Here is a 17,803-nt window from a genome sequence, read left to right as displayed (position 1 = left end):
TGCTCGGTTATTCTGAGGTCTTTTAAGAGGTTTGAAGAGGTTCACCGCAGTGACCCGCGAAAAGACAGAAGCGGAGTCAAACCCAGATAATTATTTGCATGTGAAATTATCCTGCAAACTAAACACAAGCTAAGTCGACTTCACACGTGTTAAGAGGAAACTAATCTTGTTTCGTCTTTACAACAGCGACACAGTGGCACGTGGCTGTTGAGAGAAGCCAGCCGTGAGTTTCTATATGGGTTTGTTATGACTTAGCCTACATATGGCCCACAGAGACGAGGATTCAGGGTGACAAGGCCACTGCTGAGGGGTGGCCGAGTTTAAGAGGCTGAATGTTTGGGTAATCACCGCCGATTGAGCTGGACCTGCTGCGTCAACATATCCTTATTGTATCTAGACAGAGGAAGCCCCTATCATTCAATGCCTGCCTTCAGGTTGTAAGTTTTATAACCCCATCTCTCTATATGTTCTGCCTCAAGAAAAGTGTAGCTGTAAGGCCCAGGCCCTCCCTCTTCACTTGAAACAGCTGATTTATGTCTGGTCCTGGACACTTGTGCTCTGTGGCTGGAATGCAGGGAATTTCAAAGACCCCTCCTCTGCTTGTCCCTTCCTCACGCAAACAAATGGAGCAGGCGCCTGGTTGGGTAGATGAAGGCCCGCCGGAGCTCCCACTGCAGGGCAGGGAGGCAGAATGTAAGGAATGCCATAGGCGAGAAAATAAATCCATTCTATCCTTTTTTCTGTCAATCTGCAGCTCCTTCTTTCCTTGGTATCTGTTTCTGTTTACTTTTCCTCTAGTGCTACTCCTTTTTACAAGCCCTACTCTGAATTTGAGTTATATGCTTGTTTTTGGTTTAATAAAATTAGGCACGGCTGGATAAAATTAATTTATTTGTGTTACATTATTAACAACACAAATATGCATAGTGTTCTGTTGTTTGAAATAGTCGTGTGGCAAAATGAATTCATGTGACAAACAAAATAGTGCTTTGTTAAACACACTTAAAGTCACAAAATGCAATATGTTCAGAGAGACCTAAAGTCAAGATTGTGTATAAAAAAAAAAAAAAAAAGCAAAGGACTTCTAGTTAAGTTACCTTGTACTATATACTGTGGGAGTTAACACAATAACACAAATCTATAAGGTAGCATTTTTACAGTAATTTAACCTCTAAGTCAAAGGCACAATGGCTGTGTTTTAGCTGTAACTCAATAGCACATGCATCTTAAACATGCCGCTAGCATGGCAAATGAAAAAAGAAGTATCAACACTCCATAGAAGCTTAATAGTTAAATCTTTCGACAGTAAAAACATAAGCAGCTCTCATGTATTGAAGCTCATCTCCATCACAATGATATATCCAGACACCATTTTGATTGCTTTTTGAGTCTTTCTGTCCTCATGGCTATATTTTAATAATTCCCTTTCTCCTTTTGGGGCCTCAGTGCAGCTCAAGGCCTGCTCTTCACTGCGGGTTTATCCATTATGTTGAGCACATCATCCAGGATAGATGGGCCCAGATCGAGTTCAAGAGACAGGAATGACCCTGTGATCTGGGCGAGGGAATCCTGCGACGTGCTCTTCTCCTTGGAAAACTCAAACTCCAAATCACAGATGCGACCCTCCTCCACCCCACTGTCCCTGTCCACACACTCCCTGTTGTACTTAGGGAGCTCCTGCTTAAAGGTCAGGCTAATGTCATTGTTAAAGTGTCCATAACCGTTGCAGTTGCCATTACCGTTGAGACTCCCGCTTCCGTTGCAGGTCTTGGTCTTGAAGTCTCCTTTACCGTTGAAGCTGTCGAAGCTGTCGCTGCTCGTGTTGCTGTTCAGACTCCCGTTAGCTTTGTAGATGCTGTTGCTGTGGCCGTTGATGTAATAGGATGATGGCTTGTCAAACCTGTTTTCACTTTTGTTTATTTTGTTTGCTTTGGTAATGGCTTTAGTTGTGGCTTTATCTCTGTTCTCCAGAAGATCCAGGAGGACGTCGGGCTTTGACAGTATGTCTGCAGATGGAGATGACGGTTCGCTGTTGAAAACATCCATTGAACGCAGCAGAGCATCCATCTGCAGTATTTCTACCTCCTCAACATTATCAGATTTCAGGGAATTTGTAGGCCCGACAATGTCCTCCAAGGGCTCTGGCGGCATGGAGAACACAGTGGAGGAGATCAAGGGAAGGGTAAGTGCTTGGCAGCCACCAATAGTTGGGAGTGAAATGGCGTTTTTCAGAACTGGAGAGGGGGTCTCAGCGAAGGAGGCATCACCTGTACTATTTGCTCTCAAAAACTCACTTTGGATGCCATACTGAGGTTGGACTTCTGCTTTTCCAGGTAGGAGCTCATACTTCCCTTGGAGAAAGGACATATCTCCAAAGGCATCCCTCTCCCCTCCCCTGCCGATGTGGATGGTGTGGCGAAAATCCCCGAGGGGTGGACTGATCATATCTGGCGACAAAATGTCTCTCAGGCGACATTTTTTGCCCTTCTTACTATTTGTGGGTTTCAAGTATATTGGTGCTTTTGCTGGCATGGCTGTAATAGATAGATATCAGATATGCAGGACACAACAGTCAGAAACGCTTAATAGGCTCTGGACGTTACAGTTCCTCAGGGGAAAATGCTCCAGTTACATTCTCAGTTATACAGACACTATGTGGGGCATCAAAATTAACGACAGGGATTCTGACATCGATCAGGAAACGGGACTCCAAGCAGGACCGGGGATGTCTGACAGTCGAATGGACAGTCCTGAAATCAGAGACAGAGAGTTTGTCAGCATTTCAATGTCTATTTTTGTTTTTAAGGCATAAATTCAATACTAGTCTGTGTTTACCCAGGTATTATTGTAGCCAATAAAAACTAAAACTAGCAGCGAAAACATAAGTGTATTAACTGAAATGAAAACCACAATGAACCATGTAACACAAACTAAAATAAAGTAGAATTGCAGATGCAAATTCATCTTCACTGGCTTTGCACAATGTGGTTTTGGTATCATGGACTTTTTCATCTTTATCTTTTTGGCTTCTATAAGTTCTGTAAGACAAATTTTAAAAAAAAATTAACTGGAATTAAAAGCAAACTGAGAGCACAAATTAAAAGCACCAATGTTTAATCTGTCTAACCAGACCAAGAATCTGGTCACCAACACAGTTCCAAAAATACACTTTGGATTCTGGAAGGTTAAAAAAAAAACAAAACACATCCTCATCCTCTTCTTGCATCTGGTGATCTTACAACAGAGCAGGATGAGGCCTGAGTCGAAGGCTTTTTGCTGCTCTACACACATTTCCACACATGAGCCTCCTTTGGCCTCCGCAACTGTGGATGTGCTAATGTAGAACAGCTGGACTGCAGATTGGGAGAAGAGAAGCAAAGGAGGACTTTAGTGGGATCAGAGCAGAGCAGCCTGTTTTTAGAGCGAGCTACTGCTCAGACACGCACAGAGATAGGAACGAGATGGACCAGAGGGGAGAGAGAGGGGAGGAGAGGGGTTTACAGGGGTTTAAGGGGAATCATACGAGGCAGATAGAGCGAGGGATTACAGAGCAAGTGGATCTTAAGAAGGAAGGTGATGTGAATTTGGAATTGATTTGGCTTCTTTTTCTTTAAGGCAGAAGATCGGCTTTAAGTTTAATAACAGCTGAGATACCAGTTAGCTTGGACAATACATCAGGATGGGTAAACATTATCAAGGGGGGATTGGGTTTGATAAAAGGTGCCTGATTGCACATTCACGCTGCATTCTCGGGGCTTTTCCATTACAAACCCAACAGAGAATGTCACCGTGTTGGCAGTGAGCTTGATAGGAGAAAGACTTGAGAATTGGGTTGACCGTTAGAAAGGACTTAGCAACCAATAAGAAGGGGAAAAACACTCAGGGGAAGAAGGGGAGTTGATAGTGTGTAGGTGTATGTGTGTGTTTGGGAGGAGGGGGTGGACGGGGGGGGGGTGGACGGGGGGGGGGGGGGGGGGGGGGGGGGGCAGTGAAGAGAGAGCTTGCCCATTTATAGACATATTTACTTATGAGAGATCTGTCAGCGGTGACTGTCTGACAGAGTGCATGGCTACACAAAAGTGCCTGGGCGGTCAAAACGAAAAAAAAAAAAGGTTTCACTGAGAAAACATCCAAATTCCTGCTGCAACCGACTCCCTTCGAGTTAGCCTGCATCAGCCTTATCAGGGACACTTTAAGTAGGCTATGTTTATTCAGCAGGCACATTAGTGTGGAGCCACAGAGGCAGACACTTGCTGCATATTTGAGTCCAAATAGCAGGCTGGATTAACAGTTGGAAACCTCTGAACTTACATTTTCAACATGCTTTACAACCCGTTTTAAGGACCAATATCTGCTGTACGAGAGCAACAATCATGGATGAGAAGTTAAAAATGTTCTCACTTTAGGGGATGCCTTTTGCTACACAAATAAACCTGTCACCCAGCGAGCGCTATAGGGCTATATATAGAGATGACAAACACTGAGGGATGCAGTACATGTGCGAGTGTGTTGAATGCGATGCTTCTCTCTTCTGTTGGAGTGTTGTTGCCAGTGTGAGTGTTTGTGCGAGGTGATGGACTGCACTCGTGAGAGATAGCACTTTTGAATGCAAGCCATGTGTGCGAAGGAGAGCGTGTTTGTTTGCTAACAGTGAAGGAGAGAAAAGGGAAAGGGGAGGGTGAAGAGGGACTGCTGCAGTGTTTGATTAAGGGAGGGGAGGGGGCCAAATCTCTCACTTTTTTAGCTCGAGCTTCTTCCTTTTCGCTTCCCCCCCTTACTTGTTTTTCACTTTTTAAGGGTCTCTCCCTTTTTTTGCCGCTCCTCAATCCCATCTGATCTTGACAGCTGATGCTCGCTGCAATGGGAAATCAAGCCTGGATGGGAAGTGAAACAAATGCACCACCACCAAGCCAATAGCTGCTTCCTGTGGGCTGTGCAACACAAATCTAAATCTGTCTTAACTTTTCTACCGCTGCTCCAAGAATAGTAGGTCACGGCTGTATTGTTGGCTCCAACACTTCCTATCAAACAAACGTATTGATTATCGGTCTGCCCTGGTGTAATTAGAACAACTGTCTGGCCGGTGTGCTCTCCAGCGGCTTCAAAACTCACAGCCCATGCATTATAATGATGGTAATGTCAGTTGAAATCAATATTATAGACAATAGTTGTACAAAATCCTCTGGCAGCAGAGCAATCCAAGTCTTGCTGCTCTCACAGGAGGACATCTGCTGTGCATCCTACGCAAGGTCAACAGTTGTGGCCCGTGAGAACTCCGGTGAAAGCCTGAAGAGCTGACCTTCACGTCAGCCGTCCTGCTGGTGGCTCAGTTTGGCTTGTATGGCAAACATGACTGGAATTCCAGAGGCCACCAGCAGAATGAAGAAAACAGGGTCCTATCCTCCTTATGCGGGTCTCTTGGCTGCTTGTGATGTTCTGAATAACCAGCTTTAGGGTTAATTTAATGAGCGGCTGACCAAATTAGTATGGATTTAAGAAAGCAGAGATTAGTTAGTTAAGCTCTTGTTGGACCAAGAGGAAATTAATCAATTACAACAGCTAAGGATGTCCCAGAATGAAACCTCATGGCCTGCTGACCCAGTGAATCCATTTGTGCCTCGGCAGACTGTTAATAGTTGAGCAGGTGTATTCTGGTCTACATCATAGCCAAGCCTGGATTTGCACTCTCCTCTTGGAACGAATCCAGAAAGCGGTGGCATGGCACGTGTTGTTTGGTCCGAGCCAGGCGGCGCCACCACCGCAGAATGCGGACACTGGTTTCATTTACACCTCTGGGGAAGTGGGGGATCTAATGGCACCTTCTTAGCTGAGCAGGCATCCAGTCATAATGGGTGCTGCAGGATAGAGCCACTGTGTCATTGGGTCAGCAAAGCTATCAGTCTGGGCATGAAGTGATCTGGAGCCACTCCAGTCCCTTTAAAAATGGAGCTTGGCCTCATCAGTTCATGCTCAGAGGGTTAGTTATTAGTGAAGGGTCTGGAGAGGGAGCCAGGTGATGAAAGTTTAAGTGTGAGAGCAGATAAATGTGGGGTTGGTATCTGGTAATTAAACTAATGGCTTGTGATTTGTCTGGGTATTTCTGGACTCTTAAAAGTCACGTGTGATAGAAGTGGGTCAGTATTCTTAGAGGTCGTGAAACTCTAGTGTAGTCTAAACAAATGCTACAGTTTGATGATGCATTACAGTTAGACAGATCTGCGCCAAAGCAGGTGATGAACGATGCACAGAGGAAGGGCCGGGACAGCAGCTGTTGAAGATATGACCTGTGTATGACTTTCCTTGTCCTTTAAAATAGAACCCGTGCATCAATATTCCTCCCGTGATGGTATTCCTGTGCTGACATTTCACATCAAAGCTGAAAAACTCCATGCTGTCACACACTTCTGTAGTACATGTGGCCAGTGTAGGAGCCTACTGTTTGATACTGTCAGCACAGCCATTCAGATGACGTTTGAAGTTTCTAAATACAAACATTTAACCCTGGCCTCCACTTCTGTCACGTCTCTGAATAGCAGAAAGACCCTCTCTTTTGGGGTTGTTATAAAAAGCAAACGCACATACCACAGAGGGTAATGGTAGCCTTACAGAATAGACTGAGCTGTTTGTTACATAAAAAAACCTCAATTATAGGCAAAGGCCTTCCTTTGGGGGCCTGGTGGCTGTGCCCGGACCAGGCCGAATAGCAGGGTGGAGTATTTGTTCTGTCTTTCTTTCTCACTCCCCTTGTGCCACCCGCAAGCATGGCCGGCTGTTGCCTGAGTTATCCTTGGCATAGAGGAGCAGGAAACCGAATCAAAGTGCATGAAACATGAAGGGAATGTCAACACATGAAGAAGTCCTTTCCTCACAGTTTACCCCTCTGAAATGTGCTCCCTCATATGAGATAAAGGCAAAGTCAGCTCTGCATTTCAGAAGAGCGTGGTGGAGCAAGACTGAAAAAGTGTCTGTTGGAAAGCCGGAGCATATCATGTTGCTCTTAACAGTTCAGCTCTTGTGTTACATGTATGTCTGCTGCTTAAATGTTCCTCTACTGCACAACTCACCGTGAACGCTTTCAGTTAAATTCTGCTGCAGACTGTGATGGAAAACACCAGCAGAGACGCTTACATGACAGCTTCGGCAACACTATCCCGTCTACTAATGCAGTCCGGAGTGTGAAATAGAACATGATCCTGCTCTCACTCACCTCAGACCCTCTGATGGAGCGCTGCTGATCCTTCCAGGTACGTCTGTCCTGAACGCTGCAGCCTCAGGTTGATGTTTCCGCTGTGTCTCTGTGTGAGCTGTGGCTGCTGCGCCGCTCCTGTGGCTTGTTGACACTGCCCTGCCTCCTGTCTCTGCCTCAGGCTTCACTTCTGTCGACTGGGACGTCTGCCGGACAGCTGTTTTGGAATTGCTCTCCAGCTCCTATTCCCCTCTGAAGCAAGTCAAGTCTCCTCCTACACCCCCTCCCTCCCTCCCTCCCTCCCTCCCTGTCTCTCTCACTCGCTCACTTACTCCCCCCTTCCTCCTCTCTATGCTCTTCGTTCGTTCTCGCTCTGCCTTCTCCCTTTAGCAGCACCTGTGCATGTCTGTCCTCTCTCCCACTCTAAGCTTGGATTCTTTTTTAAAGCAGCTAGAGGCTTCCTGCGCCTTAGCAGAGCTGTAGTGATGAGCGATCACAAGTTCCGGTCTATCAGCTTGAAAAAAATCTGTGCTGAAGCCTCATGGGAAGCCTGTCTGCCTCGTCTTTCTAAAGCAGCCCTTCATAATGTACAATGAATTTGCGCTCACTCTCCTCCTCCTCCTCTGTCTCTCTGCCTCAGTCTGACTTTGCGACTGCCCACATCTGATAAAAGCTATTCTCTAAATGCAGCTGGAGGTTGGTAAACACTTAACTCGTTGTACTCTCCCTCTGTCTTTATCTCATTTGAGCCTCTTCTCTTTATCCTTATCTGTTTATTACACATGCACACCCATGAATAAAGTCACCGCCTCTTGTTTCCCAAAAGAATCCTCCCTATATGTGTCATTTTTGTGTATGGTCCATTTATTTTTGGGTGCTGCTGCAGGCTGAAGCGTCACCATTGGAAAAAACTAATTACTGCAGAACACTGCAGCACTGCAGCACGTGTAGATGGACAGCACATGAGGAGCTGCAGTCACTAACACTTCCTCAATGTGATTAAGATGCATAGACAGAGACATGAGGAGACATCTAAAGGCTCTAACCTCATGCCCTAGAGTCAAGGACATGGCATACCTACCCTGCACCTCCTGTAATTTTCAATTCCTCTGTAAAAAAATAAATAAATAAAAAAAAATCCATCACCTTGGTAACCGGCACAGAGGTGCAGCTCAGATGTGATGTCACGCTTTGCTGTCTATTTCCCCCAATAGGGGTAAAGAGTAAGAGAGGTGTGTGCTTCTGCCTGTACAGTGTCTTATAGGAGTGGGGCAAAGACATTAAATCTGGGGGGAGGGGTGCTTGTGTTTCAATCATTGTGTCTGTGTTTTTGGTGAGAAGAAGGTGTGAATGCATGCTTTTACAACCAGTGTATTGTCAAAAATTCAGCCTTGTCTAGCATACAGTTTATGATTAAAATTTGTCTTATGCACATTTTATTTCAATATACTGTATATTCCCTTTTGTTAGTTATTTAATCCCAATGTGACAATGTGAAATGTCAGAATAATAGTTGTTTTTTTAAATTTATGTCCACCAAGAGGGTTTTACAATGCAATCTACATTTTCCACATTAAATCAATACCAGCAGAATTTTCAAAAGTCATTATTTATGGGGAGAGAAATTGAGTAATGTGGACAAACCCTATGTCACAACAGAAAAATGCCACAATGTGAAAATACGTAAGTACGTAATTAGATAATGGCTTGTACAGTCAGTTGAACCATAGATGGTAGAAAAATATAAACAAGCCCTCCGTGACATAACCCATTGGTCTGTCGACTGCAAGGTTATTATCATTAACGAAAACTAATGAAATGACCAAAACTAGAATTGTAAAAACATTTTCGTTAACTGAAATAAATAAAAGCTATAATTAAAAGAAAAAATATAACTAACTGAAACTGTATTGTGTGCTTACAAAACTAACTAAAACGGATAAAAATTATTGATAAAATTCCTTTCGTTTTCGTCTTTGTCAATGTTGGATTGATACGAAATCAATTTATTTTGCTCTCTCAGTTTTCTCTGCTGTCACCATATGACACTTGACAGTCTGTCACTTGTGGTCACTTGTGATCACTTAAGGTTTCCAGTCGTCTTCTGGTCCCCACTCTACCTGGAAACATGGAGACTAAAGTTGGGAGAAAGCAGCAGAGTCCTGTCTGGGGTTTATTTGAATATGACGGAGAAGAGAAAAGATACGACAAAACTAAAATTAATACATTTTTTAAACTAAGCATTTAGAAAAAAATTTAAACTAATAAAAACTAACAAACCTGCTCTAAAAATGAATTAAAACGAACTGAATTAGAGAAAAAAAAGTCCAAACTAAATAAAACTAAACTAGAGTGAAAAATCCAAAACTATTAGAACCTTGGTCGACTACCATCTTGTTATTTTGGTTGTTGCCATCTTGTTTTTGGATACATCATTAAACATATTCAGATAAAGAAAGGTGACATCCCCATTCCTTCCGGTTCTTGGAAAAAAAAAAAAAAAACATTACAGTCGATGACATTTACTTTATTTATTTAATCCCAACTTTGACAATGCGAAATGTCAGAATAATAATTTCTTTTATTAATGTCTACCAAGAGGGTTTTACAATGCAATCTACAATTTCCACATTAAATCAATACCAGCAGAATTTTCAAAAGCCATTATTTATGGGACAGAAATTGAATAATATGGACAAAGCCTATGTCAAAACAGAAAAATGCCACAACGTGAAAATACACACCTTCCTTCTGCAGCTCTTTCCTCTCAGTCCACATAGAAAAGCCCCTTTTCCAAGCTTCCGATTTGAGATATGCAGTAGAATCATATCCAAGTCTCCGAGTCTGATCAGTGATTGGTAATTACAGCTGTCAATTATGTTTTTACCCGCCTCCTACCTATCTGAAGACATCTGTGATTGGACAAATTTTTAACATTAAAATGCAGAAATTCTATCTACTATTAGTATTAAAGTATTAATATGAACCCTTTCCAGTTCACTCATAGAAATACTTTTAAATTCCAAATTTCAACCATAGTGTGTTATTGGAGGACATAACAAGACTTTATTACTTTTGTAAAATTTTTCTTTTTCTTTTTTTTCTTTTTTCTTTTCATGTAGAAAGTCACGGTCCATGAAGTTATCATATTTGGTTCCTTGCCCATAAGTAGCAAAGAAGGAAAAAAAAATTCAAGAAGTATATTAAAAAAAAAAACACACAAAAAAACAAGAAAAACACATGTAAGGTAAAAGGAACATGTATTTTAGAACATTAGAACATCACTTTTAGAACATTAGAACATTAGAACATCACTTTTAGAACATTAGAACAATATAATGTGAGATGTTTGAAGGTATTATCTTTATTCTATATTTTTTATTTGGTAGTGGTTTGTTGTTCCTGTTTATCTATTCTATTTATTTGTTTATTTTATTTATATTGCTGTTTTAATTGTATGGCTTTTAATCTAGTCTTGCATTTTATTCTTTTTATTTGGGTTTTTGTTTATTCTTCTGTACAGCACTTTTTTTTGTACAGTTTTTGTGTCTTTAAATCTATTCTGTATTTTATACTTCTATTTTGGTTTTAATTTTTCTTCTGTACAGCACTTTGCTCCACGGCAGTTGTTTTAAAGTGCTTTACAAATAAAGTTGGATTGGAATATAAGTGCTGATCCAGACACCTGTCCACATACACCATCATTACTTCCATTAGTACCATTACTTCATGGTACCTGTGGACCCTGTAGACCACATTGGACCTGAGATTGTTGCCTCATTGTCCTTTTTGACTGTTGCTGACACTGTACTTGGAAATGACCAAAAATAGTCACTTGCCCGATAAAGGATTAAAAGAAGAGAATAAAACAGAACAGAATTTAATCTTTTTCATTGTACACAGTAAAAACTTCAATCTAGAAATTTTGCGATTATTTAAGAAGATGTATATTAAAAAAAGTTGCTAAAAAGATACTATAAAGTAAAAAACACAAACAACAAATCACACAATCACACTGTCGGTAAAAACTGTATTGATACCACTTCCATACTGAGTATATAAGTGTATAAAACAAATACTGTCAACAAAACATACTTAAGGGATGAAGTAGAACATTGTACAGTAGAAAGGTTCCTGTCAGAGTTTTACTGTAATTCTGATATTTCAAAACATCAGTAAAAAGCAGCATAGCTAACTGAAATAACAGAAGTAACATATATCAAAATTAACCCTTTCATGCATGAATTATGACAACCCAATCAAGATTTTTTTTCCTAAGTGTTTTTATTCTGTGTTTTAGACCACATCACAGCACTGAGACAGCTCTGCTCAAAGTATTTAATGACATTCGCTTTAACACAGATCATGGCAGATCTTCAGTTTTAGTTTTATTGGACCTCAGTGCTGCATTCGACACAGTCGACCATGATATATTACTTGATCGACTGGAAAATTGGGTGGGACTATCTGACTTCTTGATTGGTTTGCATCCTACTTAAAGGGCAGGGATTATTTTGTGTCAGTAGGTAACTTTAAATCTGAGCAGACCAAAATGACATGTGGAGTCCCCCAAGGCTCCATCCTGGAGTCCCTTCTGTTCAACATCTACATGCTTCCACTTGCTCAGATCATAGAAAAAAACAAAATAGAGTTCCATAACTATGCAGATGACACACATTTCAATGTCCCCAGGTGACCATAGCCCCATACAAGCACTGGGTAAATGCATGGAGCAAATATCTGAATGGATGGGCCATAATTTTCTTCAGTTAAACAGAGAAAAAACTGAGGTAGTCGTTTTTGGACCCAAGGAGGAGCATCTTAAAATCAGCATGCAGCTCCAGTCACTTCAGTTAAAAACCTCAGACCAGGCCAGGAATTTGGGTGTTGTCATGGATTCAGACCTGAATTTTAAAAACCACATACAAACAATTACAAAGTCAGCTTACTATCACCTCAAGAACATTTCTAGGATTAAAGGACTGATGTCGCAGCAAGACCTTGAAAAACTTGTCCATGCATTTATCTTTAGTCGAGTTGACTGCTGTAACAGTATCTTCTCTGGTCTGCCTAAAAAGTCTATCCGACGACTGCAACTGATCCAGAATGCTGCTGCTCGAGTCCTCACTAAGACCAAGAGAGTGGACCACATCAGTCCAGTTCTGAGGTCTCTACACTGGCTCCCTGTCTCTCAGAGAATAGACTTTAAAATTCTCTTGCTAGCATATAAAGCACTGAATGGTTTAGGCCCAAAATACATCAGAGACCTTCTAGTCCAGTATGAACCATCCAGACCACTCAGGTCATCTGGTGCAGGTCTGCTGTGTGCTCCTAAAGTCAGAACTAAACATGGAGAATCAGCGTTCAGTTTCTATGCTCCGTATATCTGGAACAAACTACCAGAAAATATCAGGTCTGCTGAGAGTCAGAGTTCTTTTAAGTCCAGGTTAAAGACTCACCTGTTCACTGCTGCCGCTGACTAAAAGGCTTTTGACTTTTTAAATTTTATATTCTCTTTCGAAACTCCGCACTGCAACTCTTACTTTAATATGTGTGTTTTTATTTTTTTTGGATTTTATGTGTTGTTTTCTTACTTGCTGTTTTTAATCACCTTTTACATGTTTCTTTTATAATGTTTTAAATGTGTTTCTTTTTCCCTGTCGTTGTATCTCAATGTCCTGTGTGAAGCACCTTGAATTGCCTTGTTGCTGAAATGTGCTATACAAATAACCTTGCCTTGCCTCATGGAGATAATACGCAAAAAAACAGCGTTTTGTTTGAAAAAAAAAAAAAAAAAACCCTGTTAAATACAGTCTAATAATAACACTAGTCTACAAGGAAAATGCTTCTAGAATAAAAGTAATGAAATTTTACCACTTGAGAGTCACTGATAAAGAAAAATCAAGTCAAAAATGCTGGTTGGCTGAACTTTCCGAGATACAGCCTTGGGTCAAAATGTGAAATTCAAGAATTAACGAGAGAATGGGTTTGACTCAAAAGGAGTATTTGTCTCAGAGCTAAAAGATCTACTTCAAAACACTGTCTGCACATTAGAATACATTCACTTTACAGGTTCTATTTAGTGGAAGATTTATAAAACTATTATATAAATGTACATAAACCAATATATATGTGTAATAACACTTAATCATATACCTTGAAAGCATCAGCAAACTAGCACTTTTGTCATTTATTTTCCAATTAATTTTATTAAAATACATAACATTTAGCACATTTAATCTCTGAAGTAAATCATTTCTAAAAAATTGTAGACCAGTGTAATAAAAAGCAATTAATTTACACTCAAACATGTTAGTGCGGATGAGGTTTATCAAGAACAGTAAAGTTACAGTAATGGTATGAATGGGAGGATGCACTGTGTAGGCTGATATGGAACTAAAACAATAAAATCCATGAATATACAAAAGAACAGCTTTAAATAACTGTCCACGGTGGTGACCACTATGCATGAAAGGGTTAAGTGCTTAGAATTGCAAAAAAAAAAAAAAAAAAAAAAAGAGTTGAGTAGGAATGCATTTATCCACGGTGTATGTAAACTTCTGACCTCATCCCTCTGCAAACACTACAAATTCCCACTCCTCCTTCCTGGTAAATTTGGCCTGAAGAGTTGAGTCTCCTTAATCCCCGTTTTCCCCTGTACTGTTATATTTCACGTGATGGATGTCTGCTGTAACAGCTAGTCATACATAATGCTCTGCGTCGTCTTACACTGAAATGAATGCAGGGTTGTGACTGTTTGTAGACAGCTTACAGTCGCTGAGACACCCTCTATTTAACGTACACAGGCGTTATTTAGCACCAGTTAAACAGCAGTTGTGAATGAAGCCCTTTTAGCGTCAAGTTGTTGTGTCGCTCTGGGGTGATGTCACTGCGGCGTCCATGTGGCCGGCACATGATCTGTAATAGAACACACAACACTGTCTTCTCATTTAGGAAGACCATTAAACCTCGGAAACTCCACAGCTACTGCTCTAAAAAGGAAACTCTACGCGATTCCCCCTCAGGATAAGCTGCTCAGTATGGGAAATGGGAAATTTATTCAGCGATAATTACCACAGAAAATGTACATACCACGTCCTAAACAGGGGCGGTGGTATGAAGGTTTGTAAGTACGTAATTAGATAATGGTTTGTGCAGTCAGTCGAGCCATAGATGGTAAAAAAAATATAAACAAGCTCTCTGTGACATAACCCATTGGTCTGTCGACTACCATCTTGTTTTTTGGATACGTCATTAAACATATTCAGATAAAGAAAGATGACGTCCCCATTCCTTCCGGTTCTTGGGAAAAAAAAAACAAAACATTAGAGTCAATGACATTTACGCATAAGATGTTTTTCAATTTAAATAATTATTTTGAAAATCCCTGTTTTTTTGTAAACCTGGCATCATAGTAGACTGAAAATATGAAAGTGGTCCCTAAAAAAACAACAGAGGGGCTAAAAATTCAAACCAGATGTAAAGTAATGTTGTGAAGCAAGTTTGGAAGCACTTTGGGTCTATTTTAAAAATAAATATTTACTAAGATAAAAGACAAACTATTTTTCAGATAAAACACAATTTTATATTTTTTTATATAACTTTTTGTAATACAAAAATCAAGGTTATTATCGTTTACGAAAACTAACGAAATGACAAAAACTAGAATTGAAAAAACATTTTCGTTAACTGAAATAAATAAAAACTATAATTAAAAGAAAAAATGATATCTAACTGAAACTGTATTTTGTGCATACAAAACTAACTAAAACGTATAAAAGTTATGGATAAAATCCCCTTCTTTTTTGTCTGTGCCAATGTCGGATTGATATGAAATTGATTTATTTTGCTTAAGCAATTTTAGCTGGTGGCACCATATGGCAGTTCATGGTCTGTCTTCTCGTCACTTGTCGTTTAGTCGTCCTCTGGTCCCCATTCTATCTGCAGCATGGAGACTAAAGTTGGAAGAAAGCAGCAGAGTCCTGTCTGGGATTTATGTGAATACAATGGCAAGGAAGATAAAAGATATGAAAAAAACTAAAACTAAACTAAAACCAAGCATTTAGAAAAGAACAAAAACTAATAAAAACTATTAAACCTGCTTTAAAAACTAATTAAAACTAACTGAATTAGAGAAAAAAAAGTCAAAATTAAATAAAACTAAACTTTTATGAAAAATCCTAAACTATTAGAACCTTGACAAAAATCCACATGTAAAATGGTAAAAAGGACACGAAAATTACACACTACAATTTTTAAAAAAATATCTTTTTATTCTCTCACAGGCACATTTTGGGAATCAAACTAATTATGCAAGGCAAAGTGTTTCACAAAATGACCGCTGTTGCAAAATCACTCACGATTTATGTGTTTAACTGGGCAGGTTCTGCATGTAACACAAGTGGACACGATGGGTTACATATGAAACCTGGAATGAAACTGATATTCATGAAAAACCCACATGTCTGGATTAGAATAACCACTAGAATCATCAAATTTAACACAGTGTCTTTATTTATAGTCTATATAAGAGCATTTACAGTGATGTTTTCAAGATGAAATGCACTGACACCGAGGTAGCTATTCATGTCCTAATTTTGGTCCTATTTTTGGCCCCAATATTTGATAAAAATTCATTAATTTTGGGATGGCTCAGAGCCAGAATATAATTTAAAATAATATAATATAAAAACTACGCACCCAAACGATGAATAAGTACCACCATCAAAACAAGACATTACTCGACAATCTATACAGTATCTGTGACTAAACAATAACGGTAAATTTAATGTTTAAGTAAACAGACATATGCATAACTGATGCCACAAATCATGGTGGTAAATGTCTCTCGCCACTGACCAACATTTTTCTTTTTTTTTTTTTTTTGAGGAGGAGTTCCTAGAAAGGTGTGAAAAATCACTAAATATAGCAACAGAGTCGCTGTCAGTGTCCATGACGAAGGTACTGACAGGAGAATTAACGTATGAGGGACACCAGAGTACCAGGATTAAACCTGAGACGATCTGGTTCCAAAAAACGAGTCCATTCCTATAGATGCCATGTCAAAATGTCCAACTTATCTACTGTCAACAACAAAGCAAGAAAGTTGATAAATTCAGAAGCTAAATTCTAAAGATCTGAAGTTCTTCCCTTAGCAGTTCACTAACCTGCTAAGCGCCAATGCTAAGCGCTAATGCAAATGCTAGGTGCTATGTGTATTACAATGGATAAAGACCTAATTTACATACAGGGATTATAAAATGGTTTAACCTTAACTTTAACCATTTGTATGTTGCATTTGGAGTTTGAGACACTTTGATTTTACCATTTGTATTCGACACTTGATCATAAGGTGAGAAAATTTGAGGATATTCTCAAAAATAGAATGATTTATATAGTTGAAGTGGGATAAATTTGTGCTGAAGGACTACAAACTATTCCTCTATGGTAAGTTCATTGCTGACGTGTTTCCTTATCTTATAGGCCTCCAATTGTCCTGTTTACATCCAAGGTTAAATTTAACTTACTAAGGTTAACCTTTAACTTTAAGCTTTAATAAACCATAGCGCAAAGCAGTGTATGATGGAAACGAATATTCACTGGTCAAAGGTTTGAAGGTATTTTTCTCATCCTGGCAAGCCAAATATTATCAGAATTAATGTCCTTTCACAGATCCAGGAATAACAGCTTTTGAAGATACAGTTAGCGCTGTGTTTCCTTCATGAGCCCTGTTTTTCCTCTGAACTATGCTCAGTTATTTTTTTTACCCAGAACCAACGGCTGCAGCTTATACTGTATGTGTTCTGTTTTATATACAACATTTGCCAGGAATATCGTTGTCAACGTATTTTTTTCCATCACAATTTGGGTTGTGTTATGGGAGGAATTAGACTTATTTTTCATTCCAGTTCAGATTTAATTTGCTTTGGTCTGCTTTGGCTAACGTCTTTGCCCCTTCAACAAGAAGTGCCTATGTTACTGAGGTTTCTCTGCAGTCTAAAGTGTCCTGTCTGGATTATTCCACTGAGGTCACTCTTCTCCAACTGACACTGATCTCAGGTCAGGTAAACAAGCCTGTCCTTGTCCATCAACTGAGAAAAACAGGATTTAGGAAACATTCTCAGCCTTAAAACATGCTGTACTTACTATTTACAGGCCTGTTTTACTGCCTGTAACTCCAAGGTGTAACATGCTTGTGCAGCATGTGCAGCATTTCCTGTCTCGTGGACTTCGCCGTAATCTCATGTTAACACCTCACATGGTTGACACATCGCCTGACTCTGCTCGTCTTCCTCCGGCTGTGACGACACATACGTTCACACCCATTATGAAGTAAGAACCGTAATTATCACATGGTGCCTGTGGGAATAATTGAGGTTAGGAATCTAAAAAAGAAATTGCTTTGGGCTGGATTGTCTTATAAAGGATGATTCTTTTCAGAGGTGGAATTGGTGATAGGCTAGTGCAGGGGTGTCAAACTCCTTTTAGTTCAGGGGCCACATTCAGCTCAATTTGATCTGCAGTGGGCTGAACCAGTAAAATAATAACATAATAATATATAAATAATGTCAACTCCAAACTTTTCTCTGTTTTAGAGTGAAAAAAGTAAATTTACAT

The 17,803-nt window shown here is 39.9% G+C and overlaps 1 protein-coding gene across 1 annotated transcript; it reads right to left on the bottom strand.

The window, feature by feature from the left end:
* Positions 1–874: 874 nt before the first annotated feature.
* Positions 875–7,915, bottom strand: cdc42ep3 (CDC42 effector protein (Rho GTPase binding) 3). Its single transcript, XM_030156683.1, has 2 exons — positions 7,208–7,915; positions 875–2,750 (listed from the first exon to the last, which is right to left on the bottom strand). Exon 2 carries the CDS (start codon positions 2,530–2,532, stop codon positions 1,453–1,455), a length of 1,080 nt encoding a protein of 359 aa, XP_030012543.1. The 5' UTR covers positions 2,533–2,750; positions 7,208–7,915; the 3' UTR covers positions 875–1,452.
* Positions 7,916–17,803: the final 9,888 nt, after the last annotated feature.

The sequence above is a fragment of the Sphaeramia orbicularis genome, chromosome 15, assembly GCF_902148855.1.
Source record: "Sphaeramia orbicularis chromosome 15, fSphaOr1.1, whole genome shotgun sequence".
Classification (NCBI taxonomy): domain Eukaryota; kingdom Metazoa; phylum Chordata; class Actinopteri; order Kurtiformes; family Apogonidae; genus Sphaeramia; species Sphaeramia orbicularis.
Note: the sequence above shows the minus strand (reverse complement) of the source record. Positions and strands in the feature narration are given on the sequence as shown.

Bases quoted from the DNA above. Each gene is read 5' to 3' on its own strand.
- cdc42ep3 (XM_030156683.1), bottom strand. From the start codon at position 2,532: ATGCCAGCAAAAGCACCAATATACTTGAAACCCACAAATAGTAAGAAG.